The 19,290-nt window shown below is 37.8% G+C and overlaps 2 protein-coding genes across 11 annotated transcripts in view; both read right to left on the bottom strand.

The window, feature by feature from the left end:
- MYO5C (myosin VC) overlaps nucleotides 1–9,257 on the bottom strand; it is a 35,015-nt gene extending 25,758 nt beyond the window's left edge. The window contains exons 1-10 of one of the 3 annotated variants that reach the window (XM_084531959.1): nucleotides 9,051–9,257; nucleotides 5,882–5,992; nucleotides 5,020–5,185; nucleotides 4,603–4,747; nucleotides 4,030–4,186; nucleotides 3,392–3,535; nucleotides 2,427–2,508; nucleotides 1,757–1,864; nucleotides 1,115–1,221; nucleotides 258–523 (exon numbers count right to left, since the gene is read on the bottom strand). In XM_084531959.1, the coding sequence (XP_084388085.1) occupies nucleotides 258–523; nucleotides 1,115–1,221; nucleotides 1,757–1,864; nucleotides 2,427–2,508; nucleotides 3,392–3,535; nucleotides 4,030–4,186; nucleotides 4,603–4,747; nucleotides 5,020–5,185; nucleotides 5,882–5,992; nucleotides 9,051–9,077 (1,313 nt within the window). In that variant the 5' untranslated portion in view covers nucleotides 9,078–9,257. Of the gene's footprint in view, nucleotides 1–257; nucleotides 524–1,114; nucleotides 1,222–1,756; nucleotides 1,865–2,426; nucleotides 2,509–3,391; nucleotides 3,536–4,029; nucleotides 4,187–4,602; nucleotides 4,748–5,019; nucleotides 5,186–5,881; nucleotides 5,993–8,405; nucleotides 8,517–9,050 lie in introns of those variants that run through there. The other 2 variants (XM_084531957.1, XM_084531958.1) reach the window with 2 other exon arrangements.
- Nucleotides 9,258–10,596: 1,339 nt separating this feature from the next.
- MYO5A (myosin VA) overlaps nucleotides 10,597–19,290 on the bottom strand; it is a 101,962-nt gene continuing 93,268 nt past the window's right edge. For all 8 annotated transcript variants that reach the window (XM_084531954.1, XM_084531949.1, XM_084531951.1 and 5 more), the window contains 5 exons: nucleotides 19,012–19,162; nucleotides 17,895–18,177; nucleotides 16,905–17,079; nucleotides 15,465–15,545; nucleotides 10,597–13,823 (listed from right to left, as the gene is read on the bottom strand). In XM_084531954.1, the coding sequence (XP_084388080.1) occupies nucleotides 13,671–13,823; nucleotides 15,465–15,545; nucleotides 16,905–17,079; nucleotides 17,895–18,177; nucleotides 19,012–19,162 (843 nt within the window). In that variant the 3' untranslated portion in view covers nucleotides 10,597–13,670. The remainder of the gene's footprint in view (nucleotides 13,824–15,464; nucleotides 15,546–16,904; nucleotides 17,080–17,894; nucleotides 18,178–19,011; nucleotides 19,163–19,290) is intronic.

Here is a 19,290-nt window from a genome sequence, read left to right as displayed (position 1 = left end):
CGAAAGTTAAATTTAACATCACTCACACATGCACAAAAAATATTTATAGTTGCAGAACATTCCTGCTACTCAGGATGCAAAAGAAATTGCATGACTAAGATTTTTTGGAAAACAAAACCTTCCAGATTCATTAGCAACACAAACTAACAAGTGCCTTTTATCAACCTCACAGAAAAGGCACTAAGTTAATCAATAGCAGAGCATTGATCTTACTGAAGCTTAATTAATTCATTTTTTTTTTTTAGAGACATTCTTACCCATAAATGTCCAAAACACCAATAAAAGTATGTTGTTTGCCAGTGAATTGCAAAGCTTGGTTAATTCTTTCCACAATGAAGTCAAATAAATGAGAATATATCTTCTTTGCCAAAGCATCCCTTGCATTAACAGCTTGAGCTTTTGTCATTGGCTTTATTACAGTCTCTGAGGTAGTGATAATCTTTCGATGGCACAACCACTGTATCATTTTGTCAAAGTTTAAATCCAGGAGTTCACAGAATATATTGAGATGACTGTCTTCTGGCTTTAAAGATAAATAAATATTATTAGATTGCACTTAATAAATATTATTAGATTATATTTAATACCTTTAATGTTGTCTAGACAGTGAAATCCTAGCATAACTGGCATCAGCCTCGGAGTTTTATTTTCTGTTCACTTAGTCTGGCAAAATCTTAAGAGCTAAAACAAGTAATGGTGGACAGAGCTACTGACATAGGAAAGAAAACAGACTGGGTGAGATACATTGGATAAAGACTTTGAAAGAAAAAGTGACTTTAATCTATGTTCAGGTGTCCTTGATTTTTGACTTGTACTGGGACAAGTCTTTTTGACTTGTTGCTGGGACACATTCTGAGCAGCTTTGACAATGCTGTTCCTTTTATTCTGCAAACAGTCCCAAATGGCTTTTCTAACAGCTTTTGGGCAGAAACAGGATTCAGATAAAACATTCACTTTGTATACATACGAAGACAGATAAATCTCGCAAGTTTAGTATATACCAGATTTAATGCTGCTCTTGAGGCCCAAAATTTAGAAAAAAAATTGCTAAATGTCTTTTGGCAGAGAAAATAATAATAAAAAATGCTGTTTTCTCAGTGAGCTACTTCCTTACACTGATGGATGATCTTTCATCTCCAACAGCAGTTATTTCCACATTGCCTAAGTGTAGGATCGCTGCCAGTGTTTTAAAAATATCCATTTGAAAATCTTCCTTCAGACCTAAAAAAAACCACAATTCTTGATTATTTTAAAAATTCAAAAACAGAATTAATTAAAATAGTACAATGTTGCATTACTTGCTTTGTTGTGTAGCCAATAATTGTATAGCATCTCTGCAGACTACTGTGAAAGCCCTTGGTTCTGCCTACTTTCTGCCTGTCTGATTCAATGAGAGATTAGACAAATCCCTGTATTCCCACAACTGCCAGCTAGAGTCTCCTTTGGCTTTCACACAAGCCACATTAGGGATAAGGAAGCTTCTAATTCCACTTCCTTCACAACACATTAGTCTAAGATCTAAGCAGACTCCAACCCTTAGTGATTTTGAGAATTTATAATGAACACTATTGGCTAATAGCCATTTGTTCTTGCCTAGCATTTTAAAATAGACCGATGGTGCAGAAGACATGCTATGCAGGAAACAATTTTGATAATTACTACTAACTTTTTGGACATTTAAGAAACAATCCCCCTTTGCCCATTTCAGAGAAAAACAAATTTTAAATGCATGTAGTAGATATTTCCAATAAATTACCCAGTAAGGCAAATGTCTTCTGAGTCTCCACCATATTTGCTCTGTCATCAACTCCTTCAATAACTGTATTACCACCCATTCTTGTGTAGTTAAATTTTTCTGCACTTCCTAGAGACAAGAAGCAAAACTTGTAATGATGGAAAATTCAGGACTGGGAATAGCCAATTATTAAACTTGTAACACTGTAAAATTTAAGATTCTATCACATGCAGTGAGCTGAAGGTGCCCTTTTTCCAATGGAAATCCATGTGCCTAACTCAATTTAGTTGGCACAAATCAGTATTCCTAATGCCTAGCAACCTTAATAGGTGATCTAACTAAAAAACAAGAACAAAGGTAAGTAAACATATAACTAAGACCTGGTTCTTCCAGGTGGCATTAAAGCTGCTCTGTGGATAAATGAATCAAGAATCCAAACTGTCATTATGGTATCTGCCACTACATAATTAGAATAATATTTTCAAAGACACTTGATCATGTAGTACTCAAATTACAACCAATTTGCTCAAGTTCAAACAGGATTACTAGCTAAGCGACTTAAAAGTGCAAGTCCTGTAATAAGTCTGTGAGATTTATGCTATAAAGCACTTAACATCATAGCTTTTGAAAATTCATTCTTCAAAATACTGCATTGCAAAGGTGAAGAGTAGGTTATTTTCTTGAGACCTACCCAATTTAAGATGCTGAAATTCAGGTTGCATAGCAGATGCACACAACTGATAAAATATATGGTAATTTCTCTCATTCTCTGACTGTAAATGAAAGCAAAGAATACTGTTACAGAACGAAAACCAACATAAAACAGAAAAACATTTGATATTCAGCTCCTGTAAAGTGGTACTGATACTTGAAGACTAAATTCCACTGCAACAGCATTTAGCAAAGGAATTGTCCATCATTAAAAAGTCACACTTTTGACTTCAGCAAGAGCTTTGAAAGTGATAAATACAGTATGCTTCATTTCCATCAATGATATGCTGAGGGTTTTTTTTTTCCCCCCAAGGCTCTTACTCTAATGATTTCTTCAACCTGAACAACCATCTACTAATAACAACTGTCAAATACTGGAAAGAGCAACAGTGTAGGAGTGCCAACTGAAACACTGAACTGTGGTAACTCAGAAAACTCTCTTTATATACCATCTTTCAGACAGAATAATTATAGAACTATTTTCTCATAGTACTTAAAAAGTTACAATACTACTAAAACACTACTAAAACTTTGTAAAAAAATAAAGCTTTGTAAAACTAAATACTTTCTTATTATAATGATAATATCTGGTCACATGCAATAATCCCTGGCATTGTAAGTTTTCAGCCAGTTTTTTTTACCCTACATATTCACACTGTGTGACACAATTCACAGATTTCTCAAATACTTCTTGCACTTATATCAGGGAATCATTCCTCAAATATGTTCTCCACTTAATATAAGGAAGAACCTGGAAAAAATCAGTCCTGTGTTCTAAATGAGATTAGCTCCTCTGAAGAAAGGAAATTGAATGCTTATTAGATGTACTATTGAAGAATTTCACTTAACCATTTTCTATTTTCATATTTTTTATATGAAACCAGCATAGTTAAAGGATAACATATTAATGGCTACACTCGCTTTGACTGTTTTTATTTCACATACCTGAAAGACAACTCTAGATTTCTCAAGCAGATATGTTCTCATGTTGGCTCCAATTATTCGGTAGCTCTGGTCAAAACTGATTTCAGTGTATTTTCCAAATCGACTGCTATTGTCATTCCGTGTGGTTTTTGCATTGCCAACAGCCTACAAAAATGATAAACTTTCAGAATTTGTTTTACTAGCATCTTTCATAAGAATAAATTTCTCAAAATGTGACTCAACTTCAAATTCCTAAACTCTTATTTGCTCAAGAATCAAATTCAGCATTCAACTGTGTTGAATGAGAAGCAGGGAAATTATATTCTCTCACCATACAGAACCTTAACCATTTTCTACTCTGATTAATAAAAGCAAACAACTTGTTCACTATTTTTCTCCTATCATCTCATTAACAGGATGTGGTCAGATAAAACTTTTGCAAACTGGTACCTCCAGAGGGCTGTTGGCAGGTGATGCAGAACCTTGGTGTTCCTGAAGCTGACCACCTTTTTCCATCAGGAACATTCAGAGGCTAAAATTCTAATTTAGATGTCTAAGTCAGTCAGCTAAAATGTCCCCTAATGATTTCAAACAAAGACATTCAGCTGCACTTGGAATTCTTTCCTTGACAGACTTGACAGATATTCCCTGAAATTTACCTCAGTTATTGGATTGGATGCCAATACTTTATCCTCCACATGTGCATTGCTGGTAGACTTACTCACAGTGGCAAAGTATCTCATAGTGTATCTTGCAGACACAGTCTTTCCAGCTCCTGATTCTCCACTTACTATAATAGACTGATTCTTGTTATTTCTAAAACCAAGTAATTAGACAGTTTAAATCAGATGTGTCTAAAATGTATGCATATATATATGTAAATAGATATAAGAATTATACATATGAAAGAAATGTATGAAAACACAACCGTGGTGAACGCGTATCAGTTCCACCTTTCATCCATTCTCTTTCAATCCGCTTTGGTTGTAACATGACATCACTAGGCTGATGTCATTGCTACTCATGCAGCTAAAACAACGTTTTATCAAAAATAAAAATAGTTATGAGTTATATAAATTCCTCAGCTGGTTAAGTATTTACTTCTTCTCTAGTTACCCATACAAAAGTATTCATAATAGCCAAAGGTAAGTACGGTTAATTCAAATTCCAATCAACACTGACTGCCACAAGACTTTAAGTGGTAATTATGGACATTAAACAACATACTGAACCTTGCCATTTGCTTGTATGCTTCTTCTGCCACAGCAAATATATGAGGATCCATGTCCCCCATGTTTTGTCCACTATATGCATGGATAATGGCATCTCCATATATTGGCAACTGCTTATAGGGGTTTATTGCAACCAAAATTATTCCTATAACCAAGCATATAAAACAGAGGTTAGTGCAATGAAAACTGGCAATGACAGTTAAACTGAATCAAGGTAGCAACGTTTTCTAAACTAGGTAAAATAACATGATCAACAGACACATGAATACGCATACAAAAACTCCAGTGAATTACAAGACACTCAAGGGACACATCACCCACATCATCCTGCAAACTAATCCAAGATTACTTTTTTATTTTAAAGTTTTTTTTTTAAAAACAAACAAACAAACAAACCTTGCATTTGACTTTGCTTACCACTATAGGTGTAGATAAGCTTAGACTCCACAAAACGAACTTTAAGATTGTGTAGAACAGCTGGTTCATGGAGATAACTAAGTGCAGTGAGATCATTTTCACCAACAAGTATGTCGGGATTTCGTAGAGGTGGCAAAGCAGCTGGATCAACAGGGTAATTAATTTCCTGACAACAAAAATGACTTGAAATATCACAAAATAAACACATTATGTCTGTATAAACTATCTTTACACAAAGTTACAGGGTTGATGGAGCACTGTCTCATTTTGTATTTAATCAATTCCATACATCTCACCGAACTTAAGGGACTAGAGCTCATGAAAATAAGAAGGTGATCTTTTTTCATTAAAAGAAAGGTACATTATTTAATTATTTTATTTACAGAATAGGAATGAAAAAATATGGAAATACTATTTTCAAAATATTACTTCAGTAAAGAACACTGATAACAAAATTAATAAATCTCAGATAAAGCAGTAATTTTAGTGGGGAAAAAAAATGCAACTGCTACCTCTATGGAAGATATACATGTCTTGCTCTTCTGCTTTACTTCAATGAGTTTCACTGCTCATTTCAAAAGCGATCTTTCTACATCAACATAAATCTCATAACCTAATGTGATGCACACGGTAGAAATGCATACATTTTGAGCTGTTACAGCTATTTACTGTACAGATTTCAAAATTCTGGTAACTGCAGAGTTATCATAATTCTGCAGAGTCACTGCAGAGTTATCATAATTCTGCAGTGATCATAAAGGAAAATACAGAAAATTCATTTAGACTTAGTGACGATGAGTCCTGTGTTTCTACATAAACGTATCTCAGCAAACCCCACGGTAATTAAGGCTTTTCTCCTTACAGTTCCATCTTCTAATTGCACTTGGAGAAAACGGTCTCCAGCTTTGTAGTTTTTTGTGATTTCTGCAGACTGCCAAACTTCTTCATTATCAGGGATCCACACCCTGTTGTACTACAACAGAAAAACAAGGTAACAGTTAGCTATTATCATAAAACAAGACTATAAAAAAGATAGTTTTCAAAAAAATCAAGTGCAACCTAAATGCTAAAGTGTATGCCAGGACTCTCTGGGATTACTCTTAGCTCTGACACTTTCATTGGGATGTATTTTTGTGCTTTAGTGATTTCTTGAGGGGAAAAAAAAAAAAAGAGAGAGAGACAACAGACAATTTCAAATATACTTGTTCTACTCCTGTTTAGCATGAAGTCTGCAGAACAGCACTCAGAGTAGTAACTGAACAATGGCCAGGCTGTTGCCAGGCTCTTCAAGCACTCTATAAAGAATAAAGAATAAAACACGCTTACAGCACAGCCTTGACTCTTAGGAGAATTCAAATGAGCAACAAGTACCAGAGAAAGTATCTCATTTAGTAGAACTTAGACAATCACTTCCTTGAATTCAAATACAGGATACTGAATTTAGAAATCATTTTGCCATAGGTACAAATATATACACAAGAAAGAGACTACACAGTTACTTTTCTTCTAACAGGACCAAAATGTAACTTCCCAATAACATCCTCCCCCATTCTGGGGTGAACTTCAAACACTACTGGCAGGTTGTTTTCTTTACAAGCAATCTGCTGCCTTAGCAGCAATCATTCCCAGCAAGACCCTTTAGCTCTGTCTCAGGAAGAAAACACCATTCTTGGAAGCACTTACTTCCAGTGGAAGCAGATAAATTTTAATTTCCTTATAGGTATTTGGAGAATGGAAACAAGAGAATTACTTCTAGCCTTCTGAAGCATGGTTATGTAAGTGTAAATTATGTTGTACAAGCCATCCAGTTTTCCTATCTTGAAGTTAAAATGCTAAAATATTAGCAATGTCTTTCAGTTCTCTGCCCAAGAACATATAGGAAACAGCATTCCTTAGGACATAACAGCTGGAAGCCTTAGTAAGTCAGGAATTTCTTCACTGACGTGCAGTTGTCCTTCTCTTCCTGCCATGGTCTAATAAAGCAGCAGCATCTCTAAAAGACCCCCTAACGCATCACCTGTATATCAGTAGGTACTGTTTTAAATAACATTGAAATCACTTCTAGTCAGAAACTTGCAGTTTGATACCATTTCTGACGTGTCAAAATATTTTTGCACTGTGTTGCATATATATCACGTGGCAATGACAATGACACCGAAGATTGGGCTTGAAGAAGAGAGCAAGAGTAAGGACAGAGATGTCAAGGGGAAAAAAAAGCATGAAAATCACCAGTACATACCGTACTGAGTTTCTTGTGGGCCCTCTCTCCTCTCATTTGTGATTTAGTAACATCTGAGCCAGAACCATTCAGTCCCTACTCTCGCAAGCAACCATGTCATATAATCTTGTATCAGCATCTGTTTTGATAGCCAGAAACCTTCATTTAATTCTCCTATCCTAGCTAAACACATGGTCAGCTTATACCAGCTTTGTGCTGTTTAAATAAGTCCATGACAGTTGCTGCTGCTTCTTACTTGAAAAAATTATTAGACAAGGATTTCATGAGGTGTTAGCATGCCCCCAGATACCTCAGAGACTCTCAAACCTTTTCATTTTGTTGCTTCAGCTGTTACTTTTTGCAGAAATGACTTTTCCCCCCTCTCTACTCTGGGGGAAGCCTTGGCAGCCCCAGCAGATCCTCAGAACGTGGCAGCCTCCAGCCCAAGGACCCTCCTGAATGACTTCTGTGTCATTCCTGCACAACGTTGATTTCCTGGCCTTTAAAAATACTTACATATCTGTTCACAGCTGTTAAATGGAATTCTCTATTTGCTGTTATTCCGTGAGTCAAGAATCTAACAACCAAATAACCTCAGAACACAGCATGTTCCCATGTAACTGAGGGAACTACAGCAGGACATAGTCAAGAAAGGGACGGAAAAAGGCATGGGATTGAAGTGCTTATTCTTCAGAAAATGTCCCTGTGGTTCCAGGAGCCTCCATTGGCAAATGTACCCAGCCTACCACAGCTCGGTTTCTCCAGACCCTGCCTTACAAGTAAACACAAGGGACTGAGCTCATTTTCGTATCAAGTTACACCCACGCTCCTTCCTCCCCGCCACCTCTGTACCTTTCCTCCCAATTTACAAAAACACACGTTCTTCCAGCTGCTCAGCGTGGTGTTAGTACAGCAAACAGACAAAAACCACCGCAGCAAAAGGCCAAATCGAGTTTAGTATGGCATCTAGTTTTGTGACAGAAGAGATGGGTCTGTAAGTCAGCAATATGCACATGTGTTTTGTTATTTAAGGCTCAGCAAACGGATTATACATCGCAACGCTGTGCTGACCACTGGAAAAGTGGGAAACGTGAAAAAAATACACCGGCTGCGTTCAGGAGAAAGAATCTTTGTTTTAGTTCCCAAATCTGTCTAACATATTAAATACCTGCATGAAAACGAGCACTCTGAGGTTGAGTGACCAGCAGACTGCTGTTATGCTTAAGAATTGCCCATGAGCAGGTCAGCGCGTCTGCGCCCTACACCCACACGGCATTACAAGTCGCAGAAAACAAGTGGTTTTCTAGAAGATATAGAAAAAGAAACACCGTATTTTCCCAGGGTGTTCTGGGGTTTTACAGTCTATTAGCTTTAGTTCTGTTATTTTTTTGGTTTGCGGGTTGCAGCGCACGCCGGCCAGCCGCGAGCCCTGGCCCTGCCCACGGCAACCAGCAGCGAGCCCCCGCTTTCCCTCAGAGCCGCGTTACCGCCGAAATCGATCAATTCCCGTTTAAGAGCCGCTTATGTTATATTTTCTCTGCTGAACCACAAGCCCGATCTGCCTTCGTGGCGTACCCACGAAGAAGATGACGCGTCAGGTCCCGAATCGTCGAACTTTCAGTCACGCAGGGGAAATAACTTCTGACAGACACGCAGCTGAGAAACGCCGGGGAGCTTCGCGGTCGTCGCCCGGCTCCCCTTTCCCCTTTCCCCTTTCCCCTTCCCCTTCCCCGGCGGCGGCAGCCCCCTCACAGGGCGGCCTCGCCCCCCGCGCAGCAGCCGCTGCCCCCCGTGATGGCGGCCGCGCGCTCACCTGCGTGTAGAGCTCGGCCAGCGCCATGGGCGGCCCCGGCCCCGGCCCCGGCCCCGCTCCGGGCACCGACGCGCTGCGGCCCTGCCGGGGACAGGTGGCCGCGGCGCCACGGCCCGCCCCCGGCCAGCGCCCCCGGGCCGGATCCTGGCCCTGCCCCGGGCCGGGCGCGGTCCTGCCCCGGGGGGGAGAGGGCGGCTCCTGGAGCAGGGCGTTTGCTTCAGGCGCTGCCGGCACCCGAGGGCGCTCCGCGGAGCCGAGGAGGCCGGGGTGGCCGCCCCTGTGCCCCCTCCAGGACCGGGCGTCCGTGGCGTGGTCGCTAACAGCTACCCGAGGTGACGCCGAACAAGTTGGAGCGGTGTTAAGTGCATGTGTGAGTTGACACGGCAGCTCTTTATTTGTGCAGGTATGTAAGTATAGGGGGGTGAGCAGCAGGCTCAATGATTACATAGACGGGTGCAGGCATTGAGGCGCTGCTAGGCAAAGCTGGCATCTCGGATACATCTTTACGGATTAAGAATAACAAATTGTCCAGAAACCAGAGGGATCATGAGGGCAGCCGTCCCTGACCGAGAAGAAAAGGGTGGGAATACTGAGCACCTTGCTATAAGATACCATGAAGGAGTTTCTCTAACAAACTCAGAATATGATTAAGAAAAACACAAAAACAGCCTCAGAAAACATTTCATAATCTTAGGGCACTAATAGGTACTACACTTAAGTATTATTTGTGAGAAAGAATATTTGAATAAATATAGTACTTGTTTTGGCAGCTGGAAATAGTCTCAGAGGTCCGCCACTCCTCCCTTCCTGCCTGACGCTGTAGAACTTCCATGGCACAATCAGAGTGTAGTGCACTACAAATCTTACATCTTATCTTAATAATATTTGGTAAAATATTTGGTTAAAAATAGTGTATTATATCAAACAAAATATTTTCAAATACACCTCCAAATTTATGACACACTGCCAATATGGGAATAGGTGTTCATACACTGAGTCCTCAGATTTTAACCAGCTACCTTCACAGTCACCAGTGTCAGCACAGAGCTTATAAATTCTAGCTAAGGTTAAGAACTTGTGATGTTTCTGGATTTCCATACAGGTGTTTTTGAATGCGGGGTCACCATTTGCAAATAGATCCTAGATAGGGGCTAACACAGTGTAGTTCAATCAGTTATCTTGGGAAATATACCCAAGACAATTCTTAATAAATACACTCAAGTGGCCAAAGCAGGGCAAAGCAACAGAAATAATGAAGCAGTCTTTAACAGCTCCTAGAGTTACTCCAGAAAAGAAGGAGAGGAAAGACTGTGTTTTTCAGCTACACAGAGCCTTGGCCGAGAAGACTGGCCCCTACATAAGGCTGCTTGAATTCACCTAACAGTGGGTGACAGACAAAAAGCCTCCTCCAAGAGGAGGCTGAGGACAAAAGACAGGATAGTAATCCATTTAGTCCAAAGAAAGTCCAAAGCTCAGTCAAAAGTATGACAGCCACATATCTAAAGTATTCAAAACAAACAAACAAACAAAACAGAAACAAAGAAAATCTTACAGCCGTGTTTTTATTTGGACATTTTCCAGTGATAGCTATTAGGCTACAGTTCTTATGATGCATACATTTACTAAGTACAACATCAGACACTACAACAGATCAGAGCTCAGGTCATTCTGACAATGTTTTGGTTTTCATCTATGTACCGTGGTGGTATTGAGTGAAAATCTATGTTTAAAGGCTTTTATTTACCAGATGAAGTATCAGCATCTTAAAAAAATGTTTACTTAGAGTACTCATATGGTATTTGAAATGTGTTCAGTTTAAATCACAAATTACACAGACCTTCAAATTGCAAATGCTGGTGTTTCCAAGTTGGGAACAAATGTTACCGGGTGTCAATCTGCTTTTCAACAATGAAGTTGATCCTGCTTTCTTCCTGTGATAGGTAAAATAGATTAATTACATTTAACGGACTTGAGCACTTTCATGTTCCATCCCAGATTGAGAAGCAATTTTTTTTCAAAATTTGAATAGAAGACTATGTCCTAAATGTCAGAATAAAATGGTCACTGGAATAAAAATACACCAAACTGAATGAGGTAATTGTGCAAAATCTCTAGAATAGCTGTGTATAATTCTAAGGGGTCTTTGACAAGTATTTTTCCAGCATCTGATAGAATCTATTATAGCAACAGATAATAAATTAAAATATAAAAGATATATCCACATTAAAAGAGCATAACCATGATTCAAAGGAAAAAAAAGTTAAAATAATTCTGCATTATAATTCCATGGTTAAAGAGATATTAGTCCTAAGGTGAAAGATATATTATACACTGACACGAAAATTTTACTTCTGAAAAGTGCATGTAAAATACTGCCATGTAAAATATTAGATGAATTACCAATTACACATCTACTTCAACTGAAAAATATTTTCCTTTAAAACATGTCAAGCAGCATATATTTTTAACGTGATATAAAAGTAATACCGGTCAAACCACTGAGTTTAAGGATAATATCTATAAATTACTAAACACTACTTTTTTAAGGAAAAGAGATACAATAAGGCTTTTTACAGGTAAACAGACTTTAAAAATAAAAATACATCTAGGCATACATTTTAATACACTAATGCTTACATAGTGGATACACTTCCTGATCTACAGTATGAACATACTGTAATGCTATTTTTTTGTTTTTCAATAGGAGACAAATTCTGTAGGTCAACATGTTCTCACTTATTTTCCTTCCTAACCATGTTCCTGAAAGTGAAGGCTTTCCCATTACACTCTCTCAAATACAGTACGTCTAAAAGTCTGAAAGCTACTATACCCCACCATTCTTACATTATACCTTATTTGGAGCCACTCATAGTTTCAAGAATTAAGTAATATTAAAAAAAAAAAAAAAAAGTTTTTGGTTACCACGCACAGAAAGACAATCTAAATCATAAGTAAAGATCATTCAAAATATTTATGCAATGCAATATTAGGTTCTTGCAAGTGTCAGCATGGTCCAACAAGTGTAATATGGGGCATACACATTTGAAAGTAAGACAACATGAGCATCTTAAAATGATACTTACAAAGTTTAGGTTATCGTTTATTTATTATTTATTTTAGCAACCATATAAACAGTATCTCTACCTCTGAAGTAAAACACAACTGAAACATTTTGCTTTAGAGCAACATTTTTTTCTGTGAGTTTGTAGGCAAATAGATAAGTACCAAATACTCTAATAGTGTACCCCTAGATTATTTCTCAGTATTTTTAAATAAATTAATGTTAAATTGCCAATTTTTATATTGTATAAAAAATATTGCACAATGTAACTGAGTAATGTGTGTGACTTTTTTTTTCCACGTGTTATTTTGCGCCATACACCACAAACTACGTTTTAAAGATCAGAATTGGAACCTTAAGGAAGGCCATTGAATCAGTATGCATCATGGTCAAATGACAGCATCATAGTCAAAACTCACTTAGCATTTTTATAAGCCAATCTTTCTAAGAATATGAGTCTTGGGCTACTGCAGAAATTTTCTGTTAAAGGTTTTCTTCTCAAATACATTGTACGAAGGAGTACTTTTTATTTTTTAAACTTTTTTTTTAAGTGGCAACAAAATACATTATACTGAAAATACACACATCTCTGGGGTCTACAAACAAAGAAAAACATTGGACAGACTACAAAATCTAAATAAATACAAAAATCATGACTTATTTCTGATAATTTGTTTCAAGATTTTGTATTCTTAGATAACTATTAAAAAACAAAAAATAACACAACAACTAAACATGTAATTTCCAGTGTGCTACTTGTGCTTAGTTACCATTTTCCTTTACAGGTGATATTTGATAACATTTGCAGAACTCCAGTTAGAATAACAGACTGCATTGGACTGTAAATAAGGTTGACAACAAAAAATGAAATACCTTATTTTTAGTGCCTAGTATGATACTGTCATACGTTTAGAAGAGCACAATATGCAGCAGCAATTTAATTTGTAAACCACAGTACTAACAAATGAACACCCATGTTATAGCATATAGTAAGCTATAGGACTTATCACTAGAATTTATGTCAAACTGACATAAATAAGGAAGTGGTTTAAGAAATCATTTTATATATTGCCAGTTTTTGCTTCTCCATTCCAGTTTTTACAAATTAAATGTAACAGGCTCCCAAGTAACTGTGTATGCTACTACAAAATGCCTTACTTTTGAGTCTTCCATGGTCAGGACTGTGACCGTCCCTATTGGTCCCTGCCTATGAGAAGGTTACATACGGAGTTTAATTTACACTATTTAAATATGTTACTAAAGATCTAAAAATGTCTCTAGACAGCTGAAGACACAATTTTTGTCCAAGCCCGATTTCCATATTCTGGAAATCTATGAATCAGTTGTGTCCTCATAAATGCAATGACTGAACACAAATGTACATCTTTCTATTAGCCTTCAATCTGTGGAGCTGTGTGTAGTTTTCCAGCTACTTTTACTACAGATCAGGGCATATACAGACTGTTCAAAAATGTGTTTTCAGTAGCTCACTGTGTTTTAATGGGTCATGATATCAGGCAACTGATTCTCCATCTAACACTGACAGCACATCCTTGGGATCAGACACGTGATATGAAGCCCAGCCCCAAGCTGGCTGGGATCTGGATGGTTTCTAATGCCAGAGAGGATGGATTAAATGGAAAAGTAACAGGAAAGATGTGTTTAGCATCCATGAGCAATTGAGGAGAGTCCTTCCTGTCTCGAAGACGAAGCTGCAAAGAAAAGAAAGTGATTACATTAGCATTTAACCCCTTCATTGACAATAATTGTCTTGTGATAAGGTAGTACTTCACCTGTGTTTACAGATACGTGCGTGTGGTAACTTGACCTGGAACATTGCTAACAATTGCACCATTAAACTGTGGTTACTTTTGGCATTTTTAATTTGGCATATTTTCCCCTTATAACGTAATCTGAAAATATTTAGAGTCCTTGCAAAAGGAAGAAGTTAAGCACTATCTGGCAACCAGTAAGTAGAATTACAGTTTTATCTCAGTTCTACCTTGCAGGTCTCCCTTAGCCTGCTAACAACGTACCCAGATTTCAAACAAACCAGAAAGATCATCTTTGTTTCTTTCCTTTTGTTCTAATTGTTGATTTTCTTTGGAGTATTCAGAATATTTAATTTTTATTAAGATATATTAAATTAAAAGAGATAAATGAAGAACTTTGGAATGCTTATAGGCCTCAGCTTTCAAAGCAGTTGGAAACTCTCACGCAGACATAGGTCTGAAAGAAGTAATTTAGAAATTTAGAAGCATTTAGAAAGCAAGAAAGAAGCATTCGGAAATGTCACCAATTGAAAAGTGGGCATCAAAACATGTTTAGAATCACTGAATATCCTGAGTTGGAAGGGACCCACAAGAATCATCGAGTCCAACTCCTGGCTCCACAAGGGACCACCCAAAACCCTGACCGTCTGTCAGAGCATTGTCCAAATGCTTCTTGAACTCTGGCAGGCTCAGTGCCATGACCACTGCCCTGGGGAGTCTGTCCCAGTGCCCGACCACCCTCTTGGTGAAGAACCTTTTCCTGACACCCAGCCTGACCCTCCCCTGTCCCAGCTCCATGCCGTTCCCTCGGGTCCTGTCGCTGTCCCCAGAGAGCAGAGCTCAGCGCCTGCCCCTCCACTCCCCTAGTGAGGCAGCTGCAGGCCGCCACGAGGCCTCCCCTCAGTCTCCTCTGTTCTTGGCTCAACAAACCAAGGGACCTCAGCCACTCCTCATATATCTTCCCCTCTAGACCCTTCAAAATCTTCATAGCCCTCCTTTGGAGGCTCTCTACTAGCTGTATGTCCTTCTTATATTGTGGCACCCAGAACTGCACACAATACTCAAGGCGAGGCCTCACCAGCACAGAGCAGAATGGGACAATTCCTTTCGTCGACCAACTAGCAATGCTGTGCCTGATGCACCCCAGGGTACAGTTGGCCCTCTCTGCTGCCAGGGCACACTGCTGGCTCATGTTAACTTGAATCCCCATATCCCCTTCTGCGGGGCTGCTCTCCAGCCTCTTGTCCCCTAGTTTGTTCATAGAGCCAGGATTGCCCCCTCCCAGGGAGGGAATATGGTGCAGTTTACATATAGAAAAAAAAAAAAAAAAACCTCTCACCCTTCTGGAAAAGTCGTACATACTGAGAGAAACTAACATTTTGTTCCAAGTCTGGAGGCAGTATATTGTGATTGCTTAAGATTTTCAGGCTGACATCACCTTTTCAGCACAGAAAAAATATGTCTAAAAAGCCTAATTTACTTCAGATTCCTCAGTGTGTTTCAGGATACAGCCTGTTTTGGCTCATCAAAGGGTTTATTACAGATAGTTACATGATTTTTAATAAAAAGATATAGCCATACCTGTATTGTACGGATAAATGATACCAAGACTCTCTCTTCAAATTCATTAACTGGAGTATACAAATTCAGTACTTTTACAATCTGTAAAGAACAACAATTCTTAGTTTCATTCTACTAATAAATCTGTGGGTTACAAATATATGGTTACTAGTATATATTTTTTAATTATCTATTCTAAAAGGAAAATTATTTTCAAGCTTGTTTTTATTTCTTTATTGTTTTACACAGAATTTCATTATCTGTTTAATGCTATGTTATAAGCCTGCCTCCTTCAGAACATATTCTCTGGAGGTGGAAACTCCAAGTTTTGCATTTGTGTGGAAAACACCCAATTATGGAAAAATCAGATTATAAATAGCTAATGGCGTTCCTACATACCCTGGAAACATGTTGCATTTCTCTCCCTAGTTTTGACTCTCTAATTATGACCTTCTGGAGCTTTCATTCAAGAGAATCTTATGACTTCAGTGTTTTTCAAGAGTGAGCTATTTCCCTAAAAGCAGGACTATAGCCTCTAGAAGAAAGAACTGCAAAAACAAAGACTTTAAATAATATGGGTTAAATGTCTAAAACTTAAAAAAAAAAAAAAAAACACTTTTTTTTTTTTTTTTTTTTTACATTATTCTACTTAACCAAAATATTTTTCAACAAAAGTAAGACAACGGAAGCAAGTGGAATTCTAAGTTCTTCCATTACAGAACTAAATTAGTGAATTATTAAATCAAAACAGCTGTATCAATGTAGAAGTGCTGACACCAGTGCAAAAGAAATGGAGAAATTTGTTCCTTTTCCTAATGTGAATGTTCATCCAAAGACGCTTGGATCCAGTTGTTTTGTAAAAACTCTACGCAAGTGTAGCACAGTTTAAAAAAAAAAGTGCATCTTGTCTTTACAAAAACATGAGCTTTCATAAATAGAATTCTTCAGCTGTGCTGGTTACTGATATACACTTGGTTCAGCCTTTCTGAGGCTAATGGGTACAGAAACTTAATTTTGTTTGCAGACCCTGGGACAACAGCTCTGTCTGAATTGTCCATTAACTTAACTGGATGCTAACTCAGATGGTAGAAAGATAATTTCCTAGTATCCTAGGCAAAGTTGCCTGGAGTACAGAGATGTCAGTGCAAAGTTTTCTCTGAGGATTTTTGCAGACTAAGAGACTATGTGTAAGTACAACAAACTGCACAGTGTATTGAGTTTCTTCTCATTTAGTCACAACTTATCTTGAACATCAGACCTCAAAAAAAGATCTGGTCCTTTATTTATTTATTAAAAAAAAAAAAAAATAAAATAAAAATAAAAACACTTTTAATTAAAAAAAAAAAAACAAAACACTTCCAATTTAATCTCTTTAGTTGTACTAATTCAAAACAAAGTCAGAGAAGTTTGATACATGTGTGACAGCAATGCAGGCAACCCTAACAATGAGAGTTTGGTTACCTGGGCAGTAGTCAATGCGTTGCACATTGAACAAATGGCTTCTGCATCTTCATCTGTTTTCTTTTTTACTTGCAACAACTGTGCAGCCTGAATGAGGGGCTCCAGTGTTTCTTTAGCCCCACTATTCATCAAATTTTTATCACGTAGCCATTCTTCAAGTTGACTCACATTGTATCTGTACAAAGAGTTAAGAATACCAAGACATTAATGCTTAATTACAGCTAAATTGAAAGCATGTGCAATTTCTCTTTCACAGTGTTCGCTCTTTGTCTTTATATGCTTTTTCTTCACATCAGTGATTTCCCATGATCTTGTCTTCACACTATTTCCCTTTGATTAAGGCAGGAAATTTTGAGTTTCAAAACAGTTATAAACAGTTGCCAAAGACTTTCACTTCCTCCTTTCCCTGGTTTTGTTCCTATTAATCACAGAAATGTGACAAGTAAAGGCAAATTAAATTTTGTCAGAAATGTACAGTGATGCTTGTTGTGGTTCCCTGAGTGAGTGGAATGCCTTCGCTAAATTTCCTGGCACACACCAGTAGAATGCATTGGGCAACTGATACCAAATGTAGGAATAGTCTAAGATGGCTTTACAACAGAAAGCAGCAAATTACAGCACAGATGAACACAACAGGTATCCACTGAGCCACCAACATACAAAGAATGCAGCAGGCACAGTTGTCATTACTGTCTAAAAACTGACAAAGCAAGTATCAACATTTCAGCTTCAGTTCTGATTCCCACTGCACAACAAAATACTTTTGTTTTGCTTCTCCAATGTTTCCTTGAAAGCTAGGTAGGGTTTAGCCTACATCAGCCAAGCTCATTTTAACTGAACCCCTTAAAATCAGTTTAACAGAATCCATAACTGTTTGCATGTGAAAGAAAATACTCAAAGCATATCTGCTATTCCCTCAAAACGTATTCAGCAGTGTCAAGAACACACAAAGATTTTCAGCACTACATTCACGAACAGCAGCTCTCCCACCTTATCTGCATTCCTTTGCTCCATGAGCACATGTCCTTGCGCAGAAGAAGATTGTTAAGTGTTACAGCCCCAATGATGTAGAACATCTGCTTGACAACCTGTTTGATGAGTTCTGGATCCATTCCATGCTGACACATCACAGAATGGAAAGAATTCAGCTGCCGAATAATGGAGTCCAAAGTGTAGGTTCCTTCATCAGCAATGCTGGATGTTCTCTTCCGCAACCCTGTTGGTTTCACCCCTGAGACACCTTGGATAGTCTCATGCTCCAGCATTCCTGAAACTGCATTTGATTGACAGTGTTAAGATAACAAATGCAAATTACTTACGTGCAAGCATGCTGTGCAAAACAGCAAAACTTAGTATTTAGACAGAAAGACCATGCTGGGCTTTCTGCCTACCACACTGTCATGATTTCCAGCAATTTTCTTAGTGTCCTACTATGTTTTGCAAAATCTAAGCTTACAGCGTTTTACAAGAATTCCAGGATGTGTTTGAATGGAAGGTCTAACTGTAGCTCAACAAAATGGTTTTTTCCTCCACGTGGTCATATAAGCAGCAGTGTCAGCAAACCAAGAGATGTTCCATTCTTCTAAATGGTATGATCAGAAACCATAATGAAAATTTGTGAGAGAACTGTCTGACAGGAAAAATTAAATGTACTTTTAATAAATGCAAGCTTCTTTGAATGCAAGCTTCACTACTGCTAGCTCTGTCATTGCTAATAGTTGTCTATCATGACAGACAGCCTTTTTTTCCTCTGTATTCATTTTGAGTTCTCATGTAATTTAAAGTCCAATTTTTCCAAAGGATATTTCCCAATACATAAATGTCAGACAGTCCTAGTAGTGGTTTCTTCTTGTAAATACATGATTTATGACAAGCATCAATAATATAAATTAATTTATTGTTAGTGCCAGAAGAACCAGACAGTTTAGTTTTTCCTCTAATCCAAGCTATTCAGTGTAGTCCTTGTCATCTATAAACAGAATACCGCAAGAACTATTAATAAAACTGTACCATTTATGAAGAAATATCAGATAAAGCATATTACTACCATCACAATTGTCTTTTTGGTACTACTGTGTGAAGTTTAAAGAATTCAGCTTTGCCTTACCAATCATTGGTTGCAGAATGTTTTCCAACACTCGGACAAGTTGTTGGTAGATCTGAATAGCCAAGTCACTCAGTACTTGTCTATATTCAGCTAAGTCAAAATTAGTGAGGCAGTGCTCATTCTGACGAGGTGTATTATGCTTCATAAACCCCTGAATTAATAAAATAACAGAAATACATGCCTCAATAGAATAATAATAAAATCACACAAAAACAGTATTTATATATGTTCATGCAACTGACAAATAACACTTTCAAAATAATAGTTACAGCCCCTAAA

This window comes from Aythya ferina (genome assembly GCF_964211825.1).
Source record: "Aythya ferina genome assembly, chromosome: 11".
NCBI lineage: Eukaryota > Metazoa > Chordata > Aves > Anseriformes > Anatidae > Aythya > Aythya ferina.
The sequence above is the reverse complement of the archived record's forward strand: the minus strand, read 5'-3'. Positions and strand labels throughout refer to the sequence as shown.